General features: G+C 49.1%; 1 protein-coding gene across 1 annotated transcript; it reads right to left on the bottom strand.

Annotated features, from left to right (window-relative positions):
- Positions 1 to 19: 19 nt before the first annotated feature.
- Positions 20 to 18,197, bottom strand: KGD4 (alpha-ketoglutarate dehydrogenase subunit 4). Its single transcript, XM_066602828.1, has 4 exons — positions 18,077 to 18,197; positions 15,598 to 15,661; positions 14,209 to 14,417; positions 20 to 286 (listed from the first exon to the last, which is right to left on the bottom strand). Exons 1-4 carry the CDS (start codon positions 18,113 to 18,115, stop codon positions 269 to 271), a joined length of 330 nt encoding a protein of 109 aa, XP_066458925.1. The 5' UTR covers positions 18,116 to 18,197; the 3' UTR covers positions 20 to 268.
- Between the last annotated feature and the right edge of the window lie 776 nt (positions 18,198 to 18,973).

Raw genomic sequence — 18,973 nt, 5'->3', positions numbered from 1 at the left:
GTAAATTGCAGGACTAAAATTAGAAAAGAAATTTCATTTAATTCCATATTTATATTCATACAAAAATATTTATACACTGTTCTACAGATGCTTCTTGTAGAGAGAAGCTCTTGTAGATAGTAAGTGAATACAGAGGTTGAAAGCTTCCAAAGTTTGACTTTCCGTCCTTTATTAAATCTACTATTTTACAATTATGTAGAATTACACAGATCCGGGTAAGCTCTGTAACAATAGCTTTATACTGGTAGTGGTGGCAGCTGCTGTCGTCTCATTCAGGACCTCCACGCTGAAATACAGAACAGAAAAACCTGTTACCTAATCAATAGCAGAAACAGTTCTTGCACTCAAACATCGGAATCCTGCCTGTGAGAAGAGGATAGCCGAGTAGAGATGAGCGAGCACGCTTGGCAAGGTCAGTTACTTGAGCGAGCCTCGCTCATCTAGAGTAACTGCCCCTTTTCCTCTCTTTCTCCCCCCCGCCGCCCCCACAAGGACGCTTGGAGGAGAAGGCAGTTACTCGAGATGAGATGAGTAACTGACCTTACCGAGCGTACTCGCTCATCTCTACAGCCGAGAAGTGATCTCTACTAGAGTGAAAAGTACAAGATTTCAGTATTTTACTTTTTAATAGAAAAACAGATATGGAGAATTAGAACCACCTCCAAAAACGTTCTAAAGTACATACAAACTCATATACATAAGTAAGGAAAGTACATTTAATTTTCAACGTAAGACAGGTAACCAGGCTTCATGGGGTTTTCTCCAGAACCATCTCAGAGCAGCAAACATATGTTCCTCTCTGGGACCTCACAGGCCCTAGTCCCAGAGAGGGCAGTTTCTTCTAGCATTAAAGGGGTTGTCCCGCGCCGAAACGGGTTTTGTTTTTTTTTCAACCCCCCCCCCCCCCCCCCGTTCGGCGCGAGACAACCCCGATGCAGGGACGTACAGAAAGCTTACCGGAGCGCTTACCTTAATCCCCGCGCTCCGGTGACTTCTATACTTACCGCTGAAGATGGCCGCCGGAATCCTCTTCTTCCGTGGACCGCAGCTCTTCTGTGCGGTCCATTGCCGATTCCAGCCTCCTGATTGGCTGGAATCGGCACGTGACGGGGCGGAGCTACACGGAGCCGGCATCCTGCACGAAAGGCTCCATAGAAGACAGCAGAAGACCCGGACTGCGCAAGCGCGGCTAATTTGGCCATCGGAGGGCGAAAATTAGTCGGCACCATGGAGACGAGGACGCCAGCAACGGAGCAGGTAAGTATAAAACTTTTTATAACTTCTGTATGGCTCATAATTAATGCACAATGTATATTACAAAGTGCATTAATATGGCCATACAGAAGTGTATAGACCCAATTGCTGCCGCAGGACAACCCCTTTAAGGAACTCACATTCCTGAGTATGGCAGGAACTGAAGCCTTTACTCCCTTACTGCCACACCCACAAAGGTGTTAGCTCTCATCAGTTAGCAGAATGGCTGATTTGGAGCCCTCTGCTGGTCACTCTGCCAACTACACGATCACTAATTTCATAATATATTTTGCTTTTATATAGAAACATGTGAAAAGTAGTGATCAGTGGTATCCCACTGATGACACACTCGCTGATAGTTAGAATGAGGGGGCTACAGTGCTAAACCAAGGCTTAAAACAACAGTACTAACCCATCCTCTGATCCAGCACTGCAGCCCCATGGTCCGCCTGGTCTGTTTTGGAGTGGATACCACATTATGGCTGCAGTGGTGCCTGTTCTCCTTCCATAAGCACACACATCCTGGGTGCCACAATAACAGATGCTTGGAACAGTGACGCTGCAGCATTGAAGTGGTGTCCACTTCAAAAGAAGGATCTAGGAGCAGAGGATGGGTAAGTACTACTATTGTAAGCCCTGTGCACCAGTCAGTGTAAAAAAAAAAAAAAAAAAAAAAAAATCGTAAGCGGACATCCCCTTTTAAGGAAAGCCTGCGACACCCCCCCCCCCCTTCAATAAAAAAAAAAATAAAAAAAAAATAGATTAGACTAAAAGGATTATTTCAAACAAAACGATTGTTCATCTGGTGACATTTAAAGGGGATATTCCAATCAATCGAGGACATTATATTTTTTTAAGCATCCACTGGATGGCTGGATAGATCAGTGGGGGTCTGACCACTGGGATCCCCACTGATCTGAAAACAGGGGACTTGTGTCCTCCCCTATTTTGCAATGCAGGATCCCTCCTGTAATTTAGTAGCAAATGGGCTTCTGGCTATTTTCATCATCTATTGAAAAGAATGGTGCTGCTCCATTGTTTTAATTTCACAAACAAATAGCCAAGCGCTTGGGTCGGCCATCTGTCTGCCTTGTTAAAATGAATGGGCTCGGCTACGCATGTGCAACTAGCGGCCCATTCACCACTACACTCCAGAAACAAAAGTGCAAAATAGGGAAGGACACAAGTCCCTGGTGGTCCCAGAAGTCAGACCCCACAGATCTATCAGTTTTCACCCATCCTGTGGATGGTGGAAAAATTGTAATTTTCTCCACTGACCGGAATACCCCTTCAACTGTGAACAATGATTTCAGCAACATTTGAAGTTTTTGTCCGATTATTATGAAAGATCTTTTGTCCACAAATGATCTTTTTGAGAACGTTCTTCCAAAGAAAGATTCTTCATCCCTCAGCCGGTGCTACTGAACACATCACCACTGGCTGCGATAGCCAATATGGACTAACGTCTGTATTTGTGAAACGATTGTTCCACCATTAATCTACTTCTATCTCATGTGTATGGCAGACTATGGTTACATTCCACCTTAACAATGAATGATTGTATTACCAAACTGATGACAGCCATATTTGATGTCTGATGAAAGATCTATCGCCCGCGAACAATCTTTTCTTGAAAGAACATTTCCTGGAGTCCATAGAAATAGTCCGAGTCATGAGGGCCATCATCAACATCCATAACAGTCAATAGGAACTAAAAGGTTTACGGCTGCATTGGCAAAACGATTGCTTGCCAGACAACTGTTTGTTCAAAAGTTGTTCAAGCATCAACTATTTCTTAAGATGGCCACACACATTATACAGAAGTTATCGTAACATGAAGGAGAGCAGGTGGCGACAGGGGTGAACGGTCCTTTCCTCATTAACCCTTTGCAATCCAATTTTGGATTCAGGGTTTTCTGGCGGGGGGGTCTCTCTTTCTGCCATTAAACAATGGCACCATCTGCTGACTAGAGCCAGTACTGCAGTATGGGACATGCTGGAGAGCCCCCCCAACAACAGAGTGGCTAGTAAAATACAGTAAGAATACCGTGCCGGACGTCTTCCAACATCGGAGCTGTACAGCCTTCAAATCAGAATGTCTGAAAGACTGCAGACGGTGGATTGGAAAGTGTTAATACACTAGTGTGAGCTTAAACTATGAGCATTAACTGCTACTAACCCAACTGCATAGTTTTTTTGTGCTGCTTGAATTAATAGCCCAGCAGACTTCTAAAATAGGGTAACATATTATGACGACAAATCCACTTCAGAAGAGTTGCTCTCTGGGACAAATTGCATTCAATTCCAAGCGCCCTGTGAGACAAGTTGATTAAAGGGAACCCTGTTGCTGGGACCTCTGGTGATCAGGGCTGTTATGGGGGAAATTGTACAAGACATTAAGGTTACACAATTTCCACTGAGATCTGTGCTATTCCGGAGGACGAGACCCTCTTTGTAGCCATTCTCTGCTACAGAGGAATTCTCAGCAGTCAGAAGGAATTGAAAGAGCGTTGCACAGAAATCGGAGCCGCTGGTATGTGGACTGCGACAGGGGGCACCTGCTGCTGTAACCCTTTTTTGACATTACATGACCTTATTTAAAGCAGAGGCAAACTGAGGTCGGCCTCACTGGTGAAGGTCCGCTAGTTGTTGGTTGAGAAGAGGTTTGACAGGAGTGATCTCATGCAGCAGATGCCTTTATCTTACTGCATCAGTTTTGGGATTAGCAACACTATTGTTTTTTTAAAAAGGTAAGTCCTCATGGGACATTTTGTTGAGCCATGGATTTCACTCTATGCATTGCAAAGGGTAAGGTGATAAAAATCTAAATTAAAGTGTAAATTGACATCACTGAATGGCTGTGATTGGCTCATCGAGCGTCGGCTGTGATTGGTTGCTGGCGCTTGATTAGCGAATCACAGCGCTCGATTTGCTGGAGGCAGGGTATTCAAAGCCCTGTCACCAGAAGAAGCTGAGATGGCAGACGAGGAAGACTCTGCAGTTTGCCGCAGCGCTACCGGAGACCATCGGGACGCTGCAGATTTTTTTGGGGGCCATCATATGTTTATCCCATCGTCCCTGATAATGATCTTCCATGGTCCTAATGTCTTGGTGAAATCTTTCACCTTGTTTTTCGCTGAAGTCACCCAAATTATCTGGAAAACGGTCCAAGTGGCTGTGAAGGTAGTGAATAGAGATGAGCGAACACCAAAATGTTCGGGTGTTCGTTATTCGGAACGAACGTCCCGCGATGTTCGAGGGTTCGTTTCGAACAACGAACCCCATTGAAGTCAATGGGCGACTCGAGCATTTTTGTATTTCGCCGATGCTCGCTAAGGTTTTCATGTGTGAAAATCTGGGCAATTCAAGAAAGTGATGGGAATGACACAGAAACGGATAGGGCAGGCGAGGGGCTACATGTTGGGCTGCATCTCAAGTTCCCAGGTCCCACTATTAAGCCACAATACCGGCAAGAGTGGGCCCCCCCCCCCTCCCAACAACTTTTACTTCTGAAAAGCCCTCATTAGCATGGCATACCTTTGCTAAGCACCACACTAGCTACAACAAAGCACAATCACTGCCTGGATGACACTCCGCTGCCACTTCTCCTGGGTTACATGCTGACCAACCGCCCCCCCTCCCCCCCACAGCGCACACCAAAGTGTCCCTGCGCAGCCTTCAGCTGCCCTCATGCCATGCCACACTCATGTCTATTTAGAAGTGCGTCTGCCATGAGGAGGAACCGCAGGCACACACTGCAGAGGGTTGGCACGGCTAGGCAGCGGCCCTCTTTAAAAGGGGCGGGGCGATAGCCCACAATGCTGTACAGAAGCAATGAGAAATAGAATCCTGTGCCACCGCCATCAGGAGCTGCACACGTGGGCATAGCAATGGGGAACCTATGTGCCACACACTATTCATTCTGTCAAGGTGTCTGCATGCCCCAGTTAGACCGGGCTTTTTAATTCATAGACACAGGCAGGTACAACTCCCTATTGTGAAGTCCCTGTGGACCGACAGCATGGGTGGGTGCCAGGAAGCCACCGGCGGTACATAGAAATATCCCATTGCATTGCCCAACACAGCTGAGGTAGTAATGTCGTGCGTAATACAGGTGGGCTTCGGCCCACACTGCATGCCCCAGTCTGACCGGGGTTCTTTACAAGTGGACACATGTAGGTTACACTCCGTGTGCACCTACAGCATGGGTGGCTCCCTGGAACCCACCGGCGGTACATAAAAATATCCCATTGCATTGCCCAACACAGCTGAGGTAGTAATGTCGTGCTTAATGCAGGTGGGCTTCGGCCCACACTGCATGCCCCAGTCAGACTGGGGTTCTTTAGAAGTGGACACATGTAGGTTAAACTCCCTGTGGACCCACTGCCTGGGTGGGTGCCAGGAAGCCACCGGCGGTACACAAAAATATCCCATTGCATTGCCCAACACAGCTGAGGTAATGTCAGCTGTAATGCAGGTGGGCTAAAAATTAAAGGGGTTGTCCCGAGGCAGCAAGTGGGTCTATACACTTCTGTATGGCCATAATAATGCACTTTGTAATATACATTGTGCATTAATTATGAGCCATACAGAAGTTATAAAAAGTTTTTTACTTACCTGCTCCGTTGCTAGCGTCCTCGTCTCCATGGTGCCGACTAATTTTTGGCCTCCGATGGCCAAATTAGCCGCGCTTGCGCAGTCCGGGTCTTCAGCAGTCTTCTATGGAGCCGCTCGTGCCAGAGAGCGGCTCCGTGTAGCTCCGCCCCGTCACGTGCCGATTCCAGCCAATCAGGAGGCTGGAATCGGCAGTGGACCGCACAGAAGAGCTGCGGTCCACGAAGACAGAGGATCCCGGCGGCCATCTTCAGCGGTAAGTATTGAAGTCACCGGAGCGCGGGGATTAAGGTAAGCGCTCCGGTAAACTTTCTTTACTTCCCTGCATCGGGGTTGTCTCGCGCCGAACGGGGGGGGGGGGGTTGAAAAAAACAAAACCCCGTTTCGGCGCGGGACAACCCCTTTAATTTGATTACACTGTAGGCGAGGGCCCACAAAAATTGCTGTATCAACAGTACTAATGTACATCCCAAAAATTGGCCATGGCCAGCCAAGAGGGCAGGTGAAACCCATTAATCGCTTTGGTTAATGTGGCTTAAGTGGTAACTAGGCCTGGAGGCAGCCCAGTGTAGCGAAAAATTGGTTCAAGTTAAAGTTCCAATGCTTTTAAGCGCATTGAAACTTACAAAAATTGTTCTGAAAAATTATTTGAGTGAGCCTTGTGGCCCTAAGAAAAATTGCCCGTTCAGCGTGATTACGTGAGGTTTCAGGAGGAGGAGGAGGAGGAATATTAGACACAGATTGATGAAGCAGAAATGTCCCCGTTTTGGATGGTGAGAGAGAACGTAGCTTCCATCCGCGGGTGCAGCCTACGTATTGCTTACGTATAGCTGCTGTCCGCTGGTGGAGAACAGAAGTCTGGGGAAATCCAGCCTTTGTTCATCTTGATGAGTGTTAGCCTGTCGGCACTGTCGGTTGACAGGTGGGTACGCTTATCTGTGATGATTCCCCCAGCCACACTAAACACCCTCTCCGACAAGACGCTAGCCGCAGGACAAGCAAGCACCTCCAGGGCATACAGCGCTAGTTCAGGCCACATGTCCAGCTTCGACACCCAGTAGTTGTAGGGGGCAGAGGCGTCACCAAGGATGGTCGTGCGATCCGCTACGTACTCCCTCACCATCCTTTTACAGTGCTCCCGCCGACTCAGCCGTGACTGGGGAGCGGTGACACAGTCTTGGTGGGGAGCCATAAAGCTGGCCAGGCCCTTAAAGACTGTTGCACTGCCTGGGATGTACATGCTGCTCGATCTACGCACATCCCCTGCTACCTTGCCCTCGGTACTGCGCCTTCTGCCACTAGTGCTGTCGGCTGGGAATTTTACCATCAGCTTGTCCGCAAGGGTCCTGTGGTATAGCAACACTCTCGAACCCCTTTCCTCTTCGGGAATCAGAGTGGGCAGGTTCTCCTTATACCGTGGATCGAGCAGTGTGTACACCCAGTAATCCGTCGTGGCCAGAATGCGTGCAACGCGAGGGTCACGAGAAAGGCATCCTAACATGAAGTCAGCCATGTGTGCCAGGGTACCAGTACGCAACACATGGCTGTCCTCACTAGGAAGATCACTTTCAGGATCCTCCTCCTCCTCCTCCTCAGGCCATACACGCTGAAAGGATGACAGGCAATCAGCCGGTGTACCGTCAGCAGCGGCCCAAGCTGTCTCTTCCCCCTCCTCCTCATCCTCATCATGCTCCTCCTCCTCCTCCTGTACGCGCTGAGAAATAGACAGGAGGGTGCCCTGACTATCCAGCGGCATACTGTCTTCCCCCGCCCCCGTTTCCGAGCGCAAAGCAGCTGCCTTTATGGTTTGCAGGGAATTTCTCAAGATGCATAGCAGAGGAATGGTGACGCTAATGATTGTAGCATCGCCGCTCACCACCTGGGTAGACTCCTCAAAATTACCAAGGACATGGAAGATGTCTGCCAACCAGGCCCACTCTTCTGAAAGGAATTGAGGAGGCTGACTCCCACTGCGCCGCCCATGTTGGAGTTGGTATTCGACTATAGCTCTACGTTGTTCATAGAGCCTGGCCAACATGTGGAGCGTAGAGTTCCACCGTGTGGGCACGTCGCACAGCAGTCGGTGCACTGGCAGCTTAAAGTGATGTTGCAGGGTGCGCAGGGTGGCAGCGTCCGTGTGGGACTTGCGGAAATGTGCGCAGAGCCGGCGCGCCTTTACGAGCAGGTCTGACAAGCGTGGGTAGCTTTTCAGAAAGCGCTGAACCACCAAATTAAAAAGACGTGGGCCAGGCATGGCACGTGCGTGAGGCTGCCGAGCTGCAGAGCCGCCACCAGGTTACGGCCGTTGTCACACACGACCATGCCCGGTTGGAGGCTCAGCGGCGCAAGCCAGCGGTCGGTCTGCTCTGTCAGACCCTGCAGCAGTTCGTGGGCCTCTTATCGCCTAAGCTGAGTAGTTTCAGCACGGCCTGCTGACGCTTGCCCACCGCTGTGCTGCCACACCGCGCGACACCGACTGCTGGCGACATGCTGCTGCTAACACATCTTGATTGCGAGACAGAGGAGGAGGAGGGTGCTTTAGTGGAGGAAGCATACACCGCCGCAGATACCACCACCGAGCTGGGGCCCGCAATTCTGGGGGGTGAGTAGGACATGAGCGGTCCCAGGCTCTGACTCTGTCCCAGCCTCCACTAAATTCACCCAATGTGCCGTCAGGGAGATGTAGTGGCCCTGCCCGCCTGTGCTTGTCCACGTGTCCGTAGTTAAGTGGACCGTGGCAGTAACCGCGTTGGTGAGGGCGCGTACAATGTTGCGGGAGACGTGGTCGTGCAGGGCTGGGACGGCACATCAGGCAAAGTAGTGGCGACTGGGAACTGAGTAGCGCGGGGCCGCCGCCTCCATGATACTTTTGAAGGACTCCGTTTCCACAACCCTATACGGCAGCATCTCAAGGCTGATGAATTTTGCTATGCGGACGGTTAACGTTTGAGCGTGCGGGTGCGTGGCGGCGTACTTGCGCTTGCGCTCCAACAGTTGCGCAAGCGACGGCTGGACGGTGCGCTGAACTACACTGCTGGATGGGGCCCGAGGACAGCGGAGGTGAGGGTGTGGGTGCAGGCCAGGAGACGGTAGTGCCTGTGTCCTGAGAGGGGGGGTTGCATCTCAGTGGCAGGTTGGGGCACAGGGGGAGAGGCAGGGGTGCAAACCGGAGGCGCTGAACGGCCTTCGTCCCACCTTGCGGGGTGCTTGGCCATCATATGTCTGCGCATGGTGGTGGTGGTGAGGCTGTTGGTGTTGGCTCCCCGGCTGAGCTTTGCGCGACAAAGGTTGCACACCACTGTTCGTCGGTCGTCAGGCGTCTCTGTGAAAAACTGCCAGACCTTAGAGCACCTCGGCCTCTGCAGGGTGGCATGGCGCGAGGGGGCGCTTTGGGAAACACTTGGTGGATTATTCGGTCTGGCCCTGCCTCTACCCCTGGCCACCGCACTGCCTCTTGCAACCTGCCCTGCTGATGCCCTTGACTCCCCCTCTGAAGACCTGTCCTCCTGAGTAAGCGTTGCACACCAGGTGGGGTCAGTCACCTCATCGTCCTGCTGCTCTTCCTCCGAATCCTCTGTGCGCTGCTCCCTTGGACTTACTGCCCTTACTACTACCTCACTGCAAGACAACTGTGTCTGATCGTCATCGTCCTCCTCACCCACAGAAAGTTGTTGAGACAGTTGCCGGAAGTCCCCAGCCTCTTCCCCCGGACCCCGGGAACTTTCGAATGGTTGGGCATCAGTGACGATAAACTCCTCTGGTGGGAGAGGAACCGCTGCTGCCCAATCTAAGCAGGGGCCCGAGAACAGTTCCTGGGAGTGTTCCCGCTCCTGAGCAGGTGTCATTGTAGTGGAGTGAGGAGGCTGGGAGGAAGGAGGAGCAGCAGACAGAGGATTCGGATTTGCAGCAGTGGACGGCGCAGAACTGCGGGTAGACGATAGGTTGCTCGAAGCACTTTCTGCCATCCAGGACAGGACCTGCTCACACTGCTCATTTTCTAATAACCGTCTCCCGCGTGGACCCATTAATTGGGCGATGAATGTGGGGACACCAGAAACGTGCCTCTCTCCTAATCGCGCAGCAGTCGGCTGCGACACACCTGGATCAGGAGCTCGGCCTGTGCCCACACCCTGACTTGGCCCTCCGCGTCCTCGGCCGCGTCCACGTCCTCTAGGCCTACCCCTACCCCTCAGCATGCTGTATTACCAGTTATTTGATTTCACAGGCAGCTAATAAATTGGCGCAAGACTGCAGGCCAAATATAATTTTTTCCCTTTTTTGAAAACGAAAGGCCCCACTGCCTCTAGTGAATGTATAATCTAAGTTTAATAACTGTGCTGTTTTCCTGCTAATGTGTCACAGAACGTGAGGGTAGCAGAGTTATTAACTGTGGCAGAGCAGGTATTTTTTTTCCCAATTAAGGAAAGCAAATGGCGAAGCCAGGAGTAAAACGTAGCTGGGTGCGTCTGATTTTTAAAGGTTGCACACGCAGCTCACACGTGTCCACCGCCCTTAGGACGGACAGAGGCCGGACAAATAGAATTATTTTCACTTGTTTTACAAGCAAAAGGCAGCACTGCGTATATTCAATGAATAATAACTGTGTTGTGGCCCTGCCTATACAATTCTTTCCCTGCAGTATCAATGGAGGGTGCAATGCTCTGCAGAGGCGATTTTGAGAAGCAAAAAAAAATGCAGCACAGCTAACAGCAGCCTGGACAGTACTGCACACGGTTAAATATGGCCCTAGAAAGGACCGTTGAGGTTCTTGAAGGCTACACTCACTCCTAACACTCTCCCTGCCTATGCAGCACTTCTGTCCCTAATGCCAGGTGCAACGCTCTGCAGAGCCGATTTTGAGAAAAAAAAAATTGCCACTGCTAACAGCAGCCAACACACAGCTATCAGTGGCCCTAATAAGGACCTTTGGGGGGTCTTGAAGCCTACACTAACTACCAATTCTTTCCCTACAGCAGCTCCGGTACAAACAGCACTGTCCCTCATCTAACTCACACGGCATGTGAGGCGAACCGCGGGAGGGGCCGACTTTTATGTAGCGGGTGACACCTGATCTTCCCAGCCACTCACAGCAGGGGGGTGGTATAGGGCTTGAACGTCACAGGGGGAAGTTGTAATGCCTTCCCTGTCTTTCAATTGGCCAGAAAAGCGCGCTAACGTCTCAGGGAAGGAAGTGAAAGTAACCAGAACACCGCATGGTGTTCGTTACGAATAACGAACATCCCGAACACCCTAATATTCGCACGAATATCAAGCTCGGAAGAACACGTTCGCTCATCTCTAGTAGTGAACCTTAATGTTCATATTACATCCAAGATCTCTGTAATTATTAAGCATATTGTTACTAGCTCTGCATAATTTGGTGCTTTGTGGTTGCCCAAAAAGTTTTCAACAACCTGAATGAATGACATTCATGCACTGCGCTTAACATTACTCATGGAGTCGACGAGGCCACTATCATTTATAAATTATCTGATTTGTGGAACATCGAAAATGTCAGCTTTTAATTTAATTTTTCTGTACTTAGGCCAGGCATTTTCCTACATATATATTGAAAGCATCATCCATCATCATCAAGAGCCTTCAGAAACTGCTTCATCAGGGCTAGCTTTATGTGAAGTGGGGGCAGGATTACTTTGTCTCTTCTAATCAACGGTTCTCGAATCAAATTCTTTTCACTGACAACCATGTTCTCCCTCACAGGCCACTGTCGTTTCACCCAGTGGTCTTTTTTGGCCCTAGAGTCCCAGAGACACATAAAACATGGATATTTGGTGGACCCACTTTGTTGGCCCAATAGGAAATTGACCATATTTATAGCAACACATATATCCCATTGATGTTCATGATGGTATATCTTCTCCAAGACCAAAGCTATGGTTTTGTATTCTTCTTTCACTTTGGTGGTGTGGGCAATTGGTACTGACTAGAGATGAGCGAGTATACCCGCTAAGGCTAACTACTCGAGCGAGTAGTGCCTTAGCAGAGTATCTGCCCGCTCGTCTCTAAAGATTCGGGGGCCGGCGCGGGTGACAGGTGAGTTGCGGCGGTGAGCAGGGGGGAGCGGAGAAGGGGAGAGAGAGATCTCCCCTCCGTTCCTCCCCCCGAATCTTTAGAGACGAGCGGGAGGATACTCGGCTAAGGCACTATTCGTTCGAGTAGTTAGCCTTAGCGAGTATACTCGCTCATCTCTAGTATTGACCCATATAGGTTTCTATTGTTCAAAAGAACACATTTCAAACTGCGCTTTGAACTGTCAATAATTAAGTGCTGCGGAATAAGTTGGCGCTATACAAATAAAGATTATTATATAAATAGACACCAATCGTCAGGAACATATGGAGGATGTCTCATGTTTATCACGAGTCTTTGAATATCTTTACAAAATACTAGATTGTTTGCTTTGCAGAAAAATGGTAGCAAATCTTTTTCCCTCGTACGGTAGAATGTTATTTTTGTTCCACGGTCAAGTACATCGGGATGTGTCCACTTGCTACGATTCCTTCGATTCAGTCCAGTAATACTCGCTTTACAAAAATAACAGTCATCAATGTGGTTTGCTTATTCCCTCCATACCATCGGCACACCGAAATTTAAGCTTCTTCTTTTCCCATTACTGCACTGTCTTAAGTGTTCAACACACAGTTTGCATACAACATGTGGAGCCCAACTTTTGTCTTGATCACCAAGCTTTACACCAAAGTATGCATGGTAGACCTGTTTCACGAAGTCTGATATAGGTTTTTTTATTTTCTTGTGGGGTATATTCTCCACAGATGTAGCAAAATACATTTGGGCGATTTCAACAACTTCTCCGACTAGAGTAGGCCATCCTGTGTATAAATGTTCAAACAACACAACCACAGCCGTGCCGCTAGGGGGAGCAGGGGGTCGCAATTCCTACCCGGCCCTTGTGGTCAGGGGGCCCAGCGGCCCCCGCGATATAGAGATTGTACGCTGAGTGCTTGGCTGGACGGTCATCAGCAGTGTGTAACTGTTGCGGGAGAGGAGGAAGGGATGCCAGCAGATCACCCGTTGTCCTGGAGAGGAGAGGACAGCCGCTGCTATCACTCACCTCACAGCCGTCTCACAGAGAACCCCACTGAGAGCCGACAGCAGCTTCCAGGACCTGTGCTGATGTCACCAGAGTGGGAGGAGAATTTTCATGTAACGCAGGAAATGCGTCATATTTGGAAAGATTACACCAAGGGACTAGATCATGTATAAAAATTTGTTTTGCAGCTGTATACAGCACGATTTAGGAAGGAGGGGGGGGGAGTAGAGGGGCAAAACTGAACTTTTACACCTTGGCCCCTGAGCCTTTAGGTACACCCCTGAACACAACGATTGTATAGCTACAACACCCCCCAACACCTCGGGCAACAAATGTACACAACTGTTCCTCACTACCGGTCGGGACAAACTAAATGTTCGAATAAGATTGGTGATGTGAGGTGACTGGCCATGCGCCAAAACTATAGCTGATGGAGAGAAACTGCATATTCGTAAATAATAGGCCAAATATACAGCGATGCGTGGTTTGTCTTTTACATAGCGAAGGGGAAAGGTGGGGTTTTGATCTTAAATAAAAAGTAGTAAAAAAAAAAAAATTTATATGTCCCACTAGGGGAATATTACCATATTTTATCATCCTAATACACTAATATACTTCAGTATAGTAGTGCATTAGAAAGCCTCTGCTGAGCCACCGTAGCTATATTAAAGCCTCTGACACATCGGGACCACACGATCACATTGCAGGGGTCCAATGGGTGAGAGGGGGGCCCATCCCTGTCAGCCTTTTACCTGCTGTGGTCACACTGACAGCCACATGTAAAGGGTTAAACACCTGGCACGGGAGTCCTGCGCCAGCGCTGCCGAATAAAGCCCCTTAACGGCCTCTGTCAAAAGCCGTATGGGCAGTCATTAAAGGGTTAGGATACATTTTTAATACTGGCATGGATTTGGTTGAGCAGTCCATATCTAAAGACTCATGATAATAGTACTGTCTGCACTGACAACAGGACCAGCAATCACCTGATCAGCAGCGATCCCAAGTGGTCGACCCCTGTTAATCAGTTATTGATGAGCTACCCAAAGGATAGATCATCAATTACAGAAGTCCCAGACAACCCCTTTAAAGTAAAGCTCAACTTTAAAGGTACTAGCGAGGTAGATCACAGCACAACAGACCCTACTGCCTTCTCCATTCAGAGACCAGCCGCCACCAATGCTGTCTCAGCGCGACATGGAGCTTGGCTGGGCCATTGGCCGCGGTAGTGGTACAGAGTTAGTAAAGCACGCCAACTGTGGTGGTCTTACTTGTATAAAGTCCATCTCTTCAACGGATACAGCTTTTCTCCTATATTTCTGAGGAAATGACCTCAGTAGTTCATTTGTGTCTGGAGAGCCATGTGCTTTACGGATGTGTGCAGGATAGTGAACTCCGGGAGGGTTTTCACTGGTGGCCTGATGTGCGGTTACTGGAGGTGCAGTAAATGGGTAGAGCATAGACTTCAAGGCCTCTTGTACTGAAGAGAAAAGAACACCAAAGACTAAATGTTACAAGTGGATACATGTCTCCCATAAACAATGACATCTCTTGCTGTAATCAACTATGGAGGACGTTGTCTGCCATTTGGGTTGTAGAAAAACCGCCTGGAATTTATAATCACCCTTTGCAATATACTTATCCTCAGGAATAGTCCTCTGCTGACCCCCCATCAATGTTTGCTGCTGTTCTCAGACTCCCCCCCCCCCCCCCCCGCCAATCACAGGTGGTCAGCTATATGAAACTGCCAACACCCACATTGTATGGAGCGGGATCGGCTCCCGACCCCCTCCATACAAATCCGGGAAATCTCAATGACACAACTGAACGTCATCAAGTCTTATGGAGCCAAGAAGAAATTCTATGCAATATCAAAATTATTATCTGCTCACAATGAGACTCAAGTGGTTTACAATTCTGTTATCCACAGTGGGTAGAGAACACGCCTAAATCACATGGTCCCGAATTTCCCAAATCATACTCCAGTTTCAGGAAAGTATTTTATCCTAGGACTGGAGGGGCAGTTATATTACCTGCTGTTGGTCTTTGCTGATGCCCATCTGGTCCGCCCATTCCAGGTTCCATTTTCAGCTGTCCAATATGCCCAATGCACTCTTCAGACTACCTAATCCCCACAGCGCATTTGGTGTTAGACTTGCTCTATGATTGGGCAATGCTACTCCCATAATCAGCGAGCAGTGCACAGTGTGTATTGGGGAGCTCGGAAATTATAGTGGCCATCATGGATGGTTGAAAACAGACTCCTGAACTGGCGGATTGGAGGGACGACAGTAGGTCAATTCAGGAACCAGTCATCACATTTGAGCCCCATAAGCTACGTCATGGGGCTCAAACAGGTGCCGCGTGTCATACTCACCGGGGGCCGCATTCCTGCGCGGTGGTCCTGTATAATTGCCAGGTTCTCTCTAGTTGGTAAGAGTCACGCTATGTGCGCATCAACTGCGCAGGAACGGAGCGAGTATAAAACAGCTCCCCGTTTCTCGTATTAGGCTCAAGCGGTCATCACAATTGATGACCGTTTGAGCCTCGTAAACTACGTTATGAAACTGCGTTACGACGCTGACAGATTCCCTTTATCTCATGATTTTCTACGGCTGCTGAACATACAGATCACTGTAAGTCGCCGGTCACACACTCACCGTCAGGTTTTGGACTGTTCTTTCTATCGGGGAATCTAATGGTTGGCACATGCGGCTTCACAACCTGTAAGATATGAAGATAGACATGATATCAGTGCAGCAATATCTTACACGGACAGCTTCTGGCAATATATTAACCCCGACATCTTCATATCCTACAGCTCAGTAATACTGCCCTCACAGCGGGCTATGAGCACTGTATTACCATGGTGAACGACACGGATTCATAATACAGACATGTCAAGGTTAATATAGACAGAAGTCTCCGATTATATATACACCATCTTACCGTCCTGAGCAACAATCAAAAGTAGTGTTTATTTCCATATGGTAATACTTAGTGGGGCTCCTTTGGCCTTAATGACATGTATTCTCTCCGTGGCATACTTTCTACTAACGTCCGATACACTTCACCTGGTATTTTCCTGCATTCATCCTGCAAAGGTCTGGCGAGTTCTCTCAAAGAAGATGGACATAGTACAACTTATCGCGCAACTCTTTCAGGTAATTTATTACCCCCACCAAGCTGGGTACTCATTATACCGACTCGGAAGGATTGAAGGAGTCAACCTTGAGCCGGCTACCTGAGCCAGGCGGGGATTGAACCCGTAACCTTCAGGTTGTGAGCGAGAAGTTAGGATTGTATTTCTTCTGCCTTAAGGGCTTTTACCGACTAGCAGGTTTTTAACACTGTTTTTTTCAATGGGACTTTCTAATGTTAAAATTGCATTGCACAAAAATGGCAGAAGCACAAACTTGCTATTTTTGTGCGATGCGATTTTTTAACATTGGAAAGTCCCATTGAAAAAAAACGCAACAATATCGCAACGTAAAAAAAAAACTGGTGGGTAAAAGCCCCAACACTGCGCCTCATGAGGCTCTGTGCTTACACATCCTGCAGCGATGTACATAGGTTGCCACTCTATACCACATGTAAAGTGCAGCGGGCAGTGCATGAGAGGGGCAGCGGGCACTGCATGAGAGGGGCAGTGGAACACAGATCCTGCTGTACATTGGGCCTTTTGAGGTTTCAGACCTGCAACGATCATCTAACAGTTCTCTTACACATAGTGGGAAGATTCTGCACTCCGTCTGCAGTGAAGCCGAGATACGATGAGGGTTGGAGATCTGCAGCGTGGCAATTTATGCTGCAAGTTGCGAGTATTGATTTTCCAAGGGGCGCGATCTACAGCATTCTCACAACAAGAACTACGCATTTCTTCCAGCGCTGCTGTGGATTCCAGCGAGGCTGCCGCACCGTCAGACAATGGAAACCATGGCTATATCACTGCTGCTGCAGATCTACACGGATCAGCCTCCTGCCGGGGGTACTACCTGTACAGGCCCAATCACTAGAACTGATGGGGGCTCTGCCTCGTCAATCCGGCCTTAATGGGAACCTGTCAGGCCCGCAGGGTATAGTCAGATGCAGTGATTGTAGTAATGTGGCCCTAAGGCCACTCTCACACTGGTGCTGGTAAAAACACTGCCTTTAATTCGTTTGCAGCAGATTGACATGCGTTTTTTACTAACTTTTTGGCGCCGTTATAAACGCAGACAAGCAAGCTGATGCCAGGGCTGAAAAAAACGTAGTCAGAAACGCAGTAACCAAACTCGGCAGCGCTGAAACCGCAGCCCATTCATTTCAATGGGCAAAGAATCGCATTTTAAAATGCAAAAAACACATGAAAATGGAACAGACCGCGCTTGAAAACACAGCGTTTTAGCGCATGTCTGAAAAGCCCCAGTGAGATCAACAGTAGGGATTGACAGGGTTTAGGGCTGAAGACGCAGGAAAAAAAACAACAACCGCCCGGGTGAGAATGACTTTAGGCCGCTCTCAGACATGAACGCAGCAAAGCATGGCGATTTCACTTGCAGCGCGTTTCAGCATTGTGATGGGGGCGCCAAATGGACAGAGCTAGGACAGCGCTCGAAAAATCATGCAGCGCCATGACGGATCACGTCTGCGAGGCCCCACTGATTTCAACGGGAGTGTTATATCGCAATTAACGTTGCGTTCAAATCGCCATGGTAATCACGGTAAGCAGCGCCTGCGAGAGGCATCACACTTTGTAGGCCTTGGGGGGAGCGCAGTATACCCCTCCCTGCGGATGGTGTCGGGTGACATCTGCGGCACAGCTGCATACACACGGTCACACCTTGCAGGTTTTGGCGCAGCTGCACAGCAGGCACTTTGCACTCTGGTGCAAATATGTACCAAAAGCTGCAGTTTTTGAGGCGGAGTCCCAGCTGATTTAACCCCCTCCACGCTGACATAAGGCTGTACATGCTGGACGCTGCGGTCAGTGTCACCCTGACTTCTCCTCTGCGGGGTCACACCCCCGCCTCCATGACTGCTGACGACCAGCGCACACGGCCGCCCTGACCCGTAACTGACTCCAGCATGGACGCCTCGGCCGCCCCAGTCACCCAGGACATGACCCAGGGAAGTCCCATCTCTATACCCTTCTCTTACCTGGACGACCCTGCTAGCCGCCGCCATCTTACTCCCCATGGCGACCCCTAGCAGTACTTCCGCGGGGTGGTTAAGGGAAGAGAACGTACCACGTGATCCCCTGCGTCATGACGTCCGTGCGCCGGAAGAGCCGCTTGTCGCCGCAGGGAAGCAGCTGGTAGGAAAAGATGTGTTGGAAGTTCATGGAAACTGTTGCCAATAGCAACCAATCACAGCGCAGCTTTCATGTAGTAAGAGCACGGTGATAGATGAAAGCTGAGCTGTGATTGGTTGCTATGGGGAACAACGTTTTGCTTTATGTTGTATTCGCCATCCCAAAAACCTCAGCTATATTAGAAACGACCACAAACAGCACCCAGTTTTATTGCACTCCAACCGTCCCCAAGCTGAAGGGTGTATGGCACATTTTGGTCCGTGAATATGAGGCGTATTCACAGACCGAAATACACTGACTTCCTGTGTATTTACACAAGACCATTAATTTCAGTGGGCTATATCGGGGCCTAATAAGCACCAAGATGCGACATGCCGCTGGTTTTTTTTTACGTGACCGAAGTACGCTTTGAAAAGTCTGTGTGAAATGAATAGATTCTGCTCACTGTGTAATCCGCTCTTATGGACGAGGACCCTGGATGCTACACGTTGCTCTGACCGCTCAGCACGTTAGTCAGAGCAGCTGTAGTGTCTTGGGGCTTATTCACACCAACACATTTGCACAGCGTATTGCGCAATCAAAATTTGCGCACACAATACGCAGTGAATAGAGCCCATTGATTGCAATGTGTTCGTACACAAGTGTATTTTGCTTACGGATCTGGTTCGCACAAAAAAAACCCCCCGCTTATTGCGCACAAACATAGCATATATTACACCAAGTTAACTGAAATGCCCATTGAA

This window comes from Eleutherodactylus coqui, chromosome 5 (assembly GCF_035609145.1).
Source record: "Eleutherodactylus coqui strain aEleCoq1 chromosome 5, aEleCoq1.hap1, whole genome shotgun sequence".
NCBI classification, from domain to species: Eukaryota; Metazoa; Chordata; class Amphibia; order Anura; family Eleutherodactylidae; genus Eleutherodactylus; species Eleutherodactylus coqui.
The sequence above is the reverse complement of the archived record's forward strand: the minus strand, read 5'-3'. Positions and strand labels throughout refer to the sequence as shown.

What these genes read in the sequence shown, in the direction of transcription:
- KGD4 (XM_066602828.1), bottom strand. Translation starts at nt 18,115, where the DNA reads ATGGGGAGTAAGATGGCGGCGGCTAGCAGGGTCGTCCAG. An exon ending in CGGCTAGCAGGGTCGTCCAG is followed by an intron (nt 15,662 to 18,076) that starts GTAAGAGAAGGG and finishes CATATCTTACAG; the next exon opens with GTTGTGAAGCCGCATGTGCC. An exon ending in GAACAGTCCAAAACCTGACG is followed by an intron (nt 14,418 to 15,597) that starts GTGAGTGTGTGA and finishes TTTTCTCTTCAG; the next exon opens with TACAAGAGGCCTTGAAGTCT.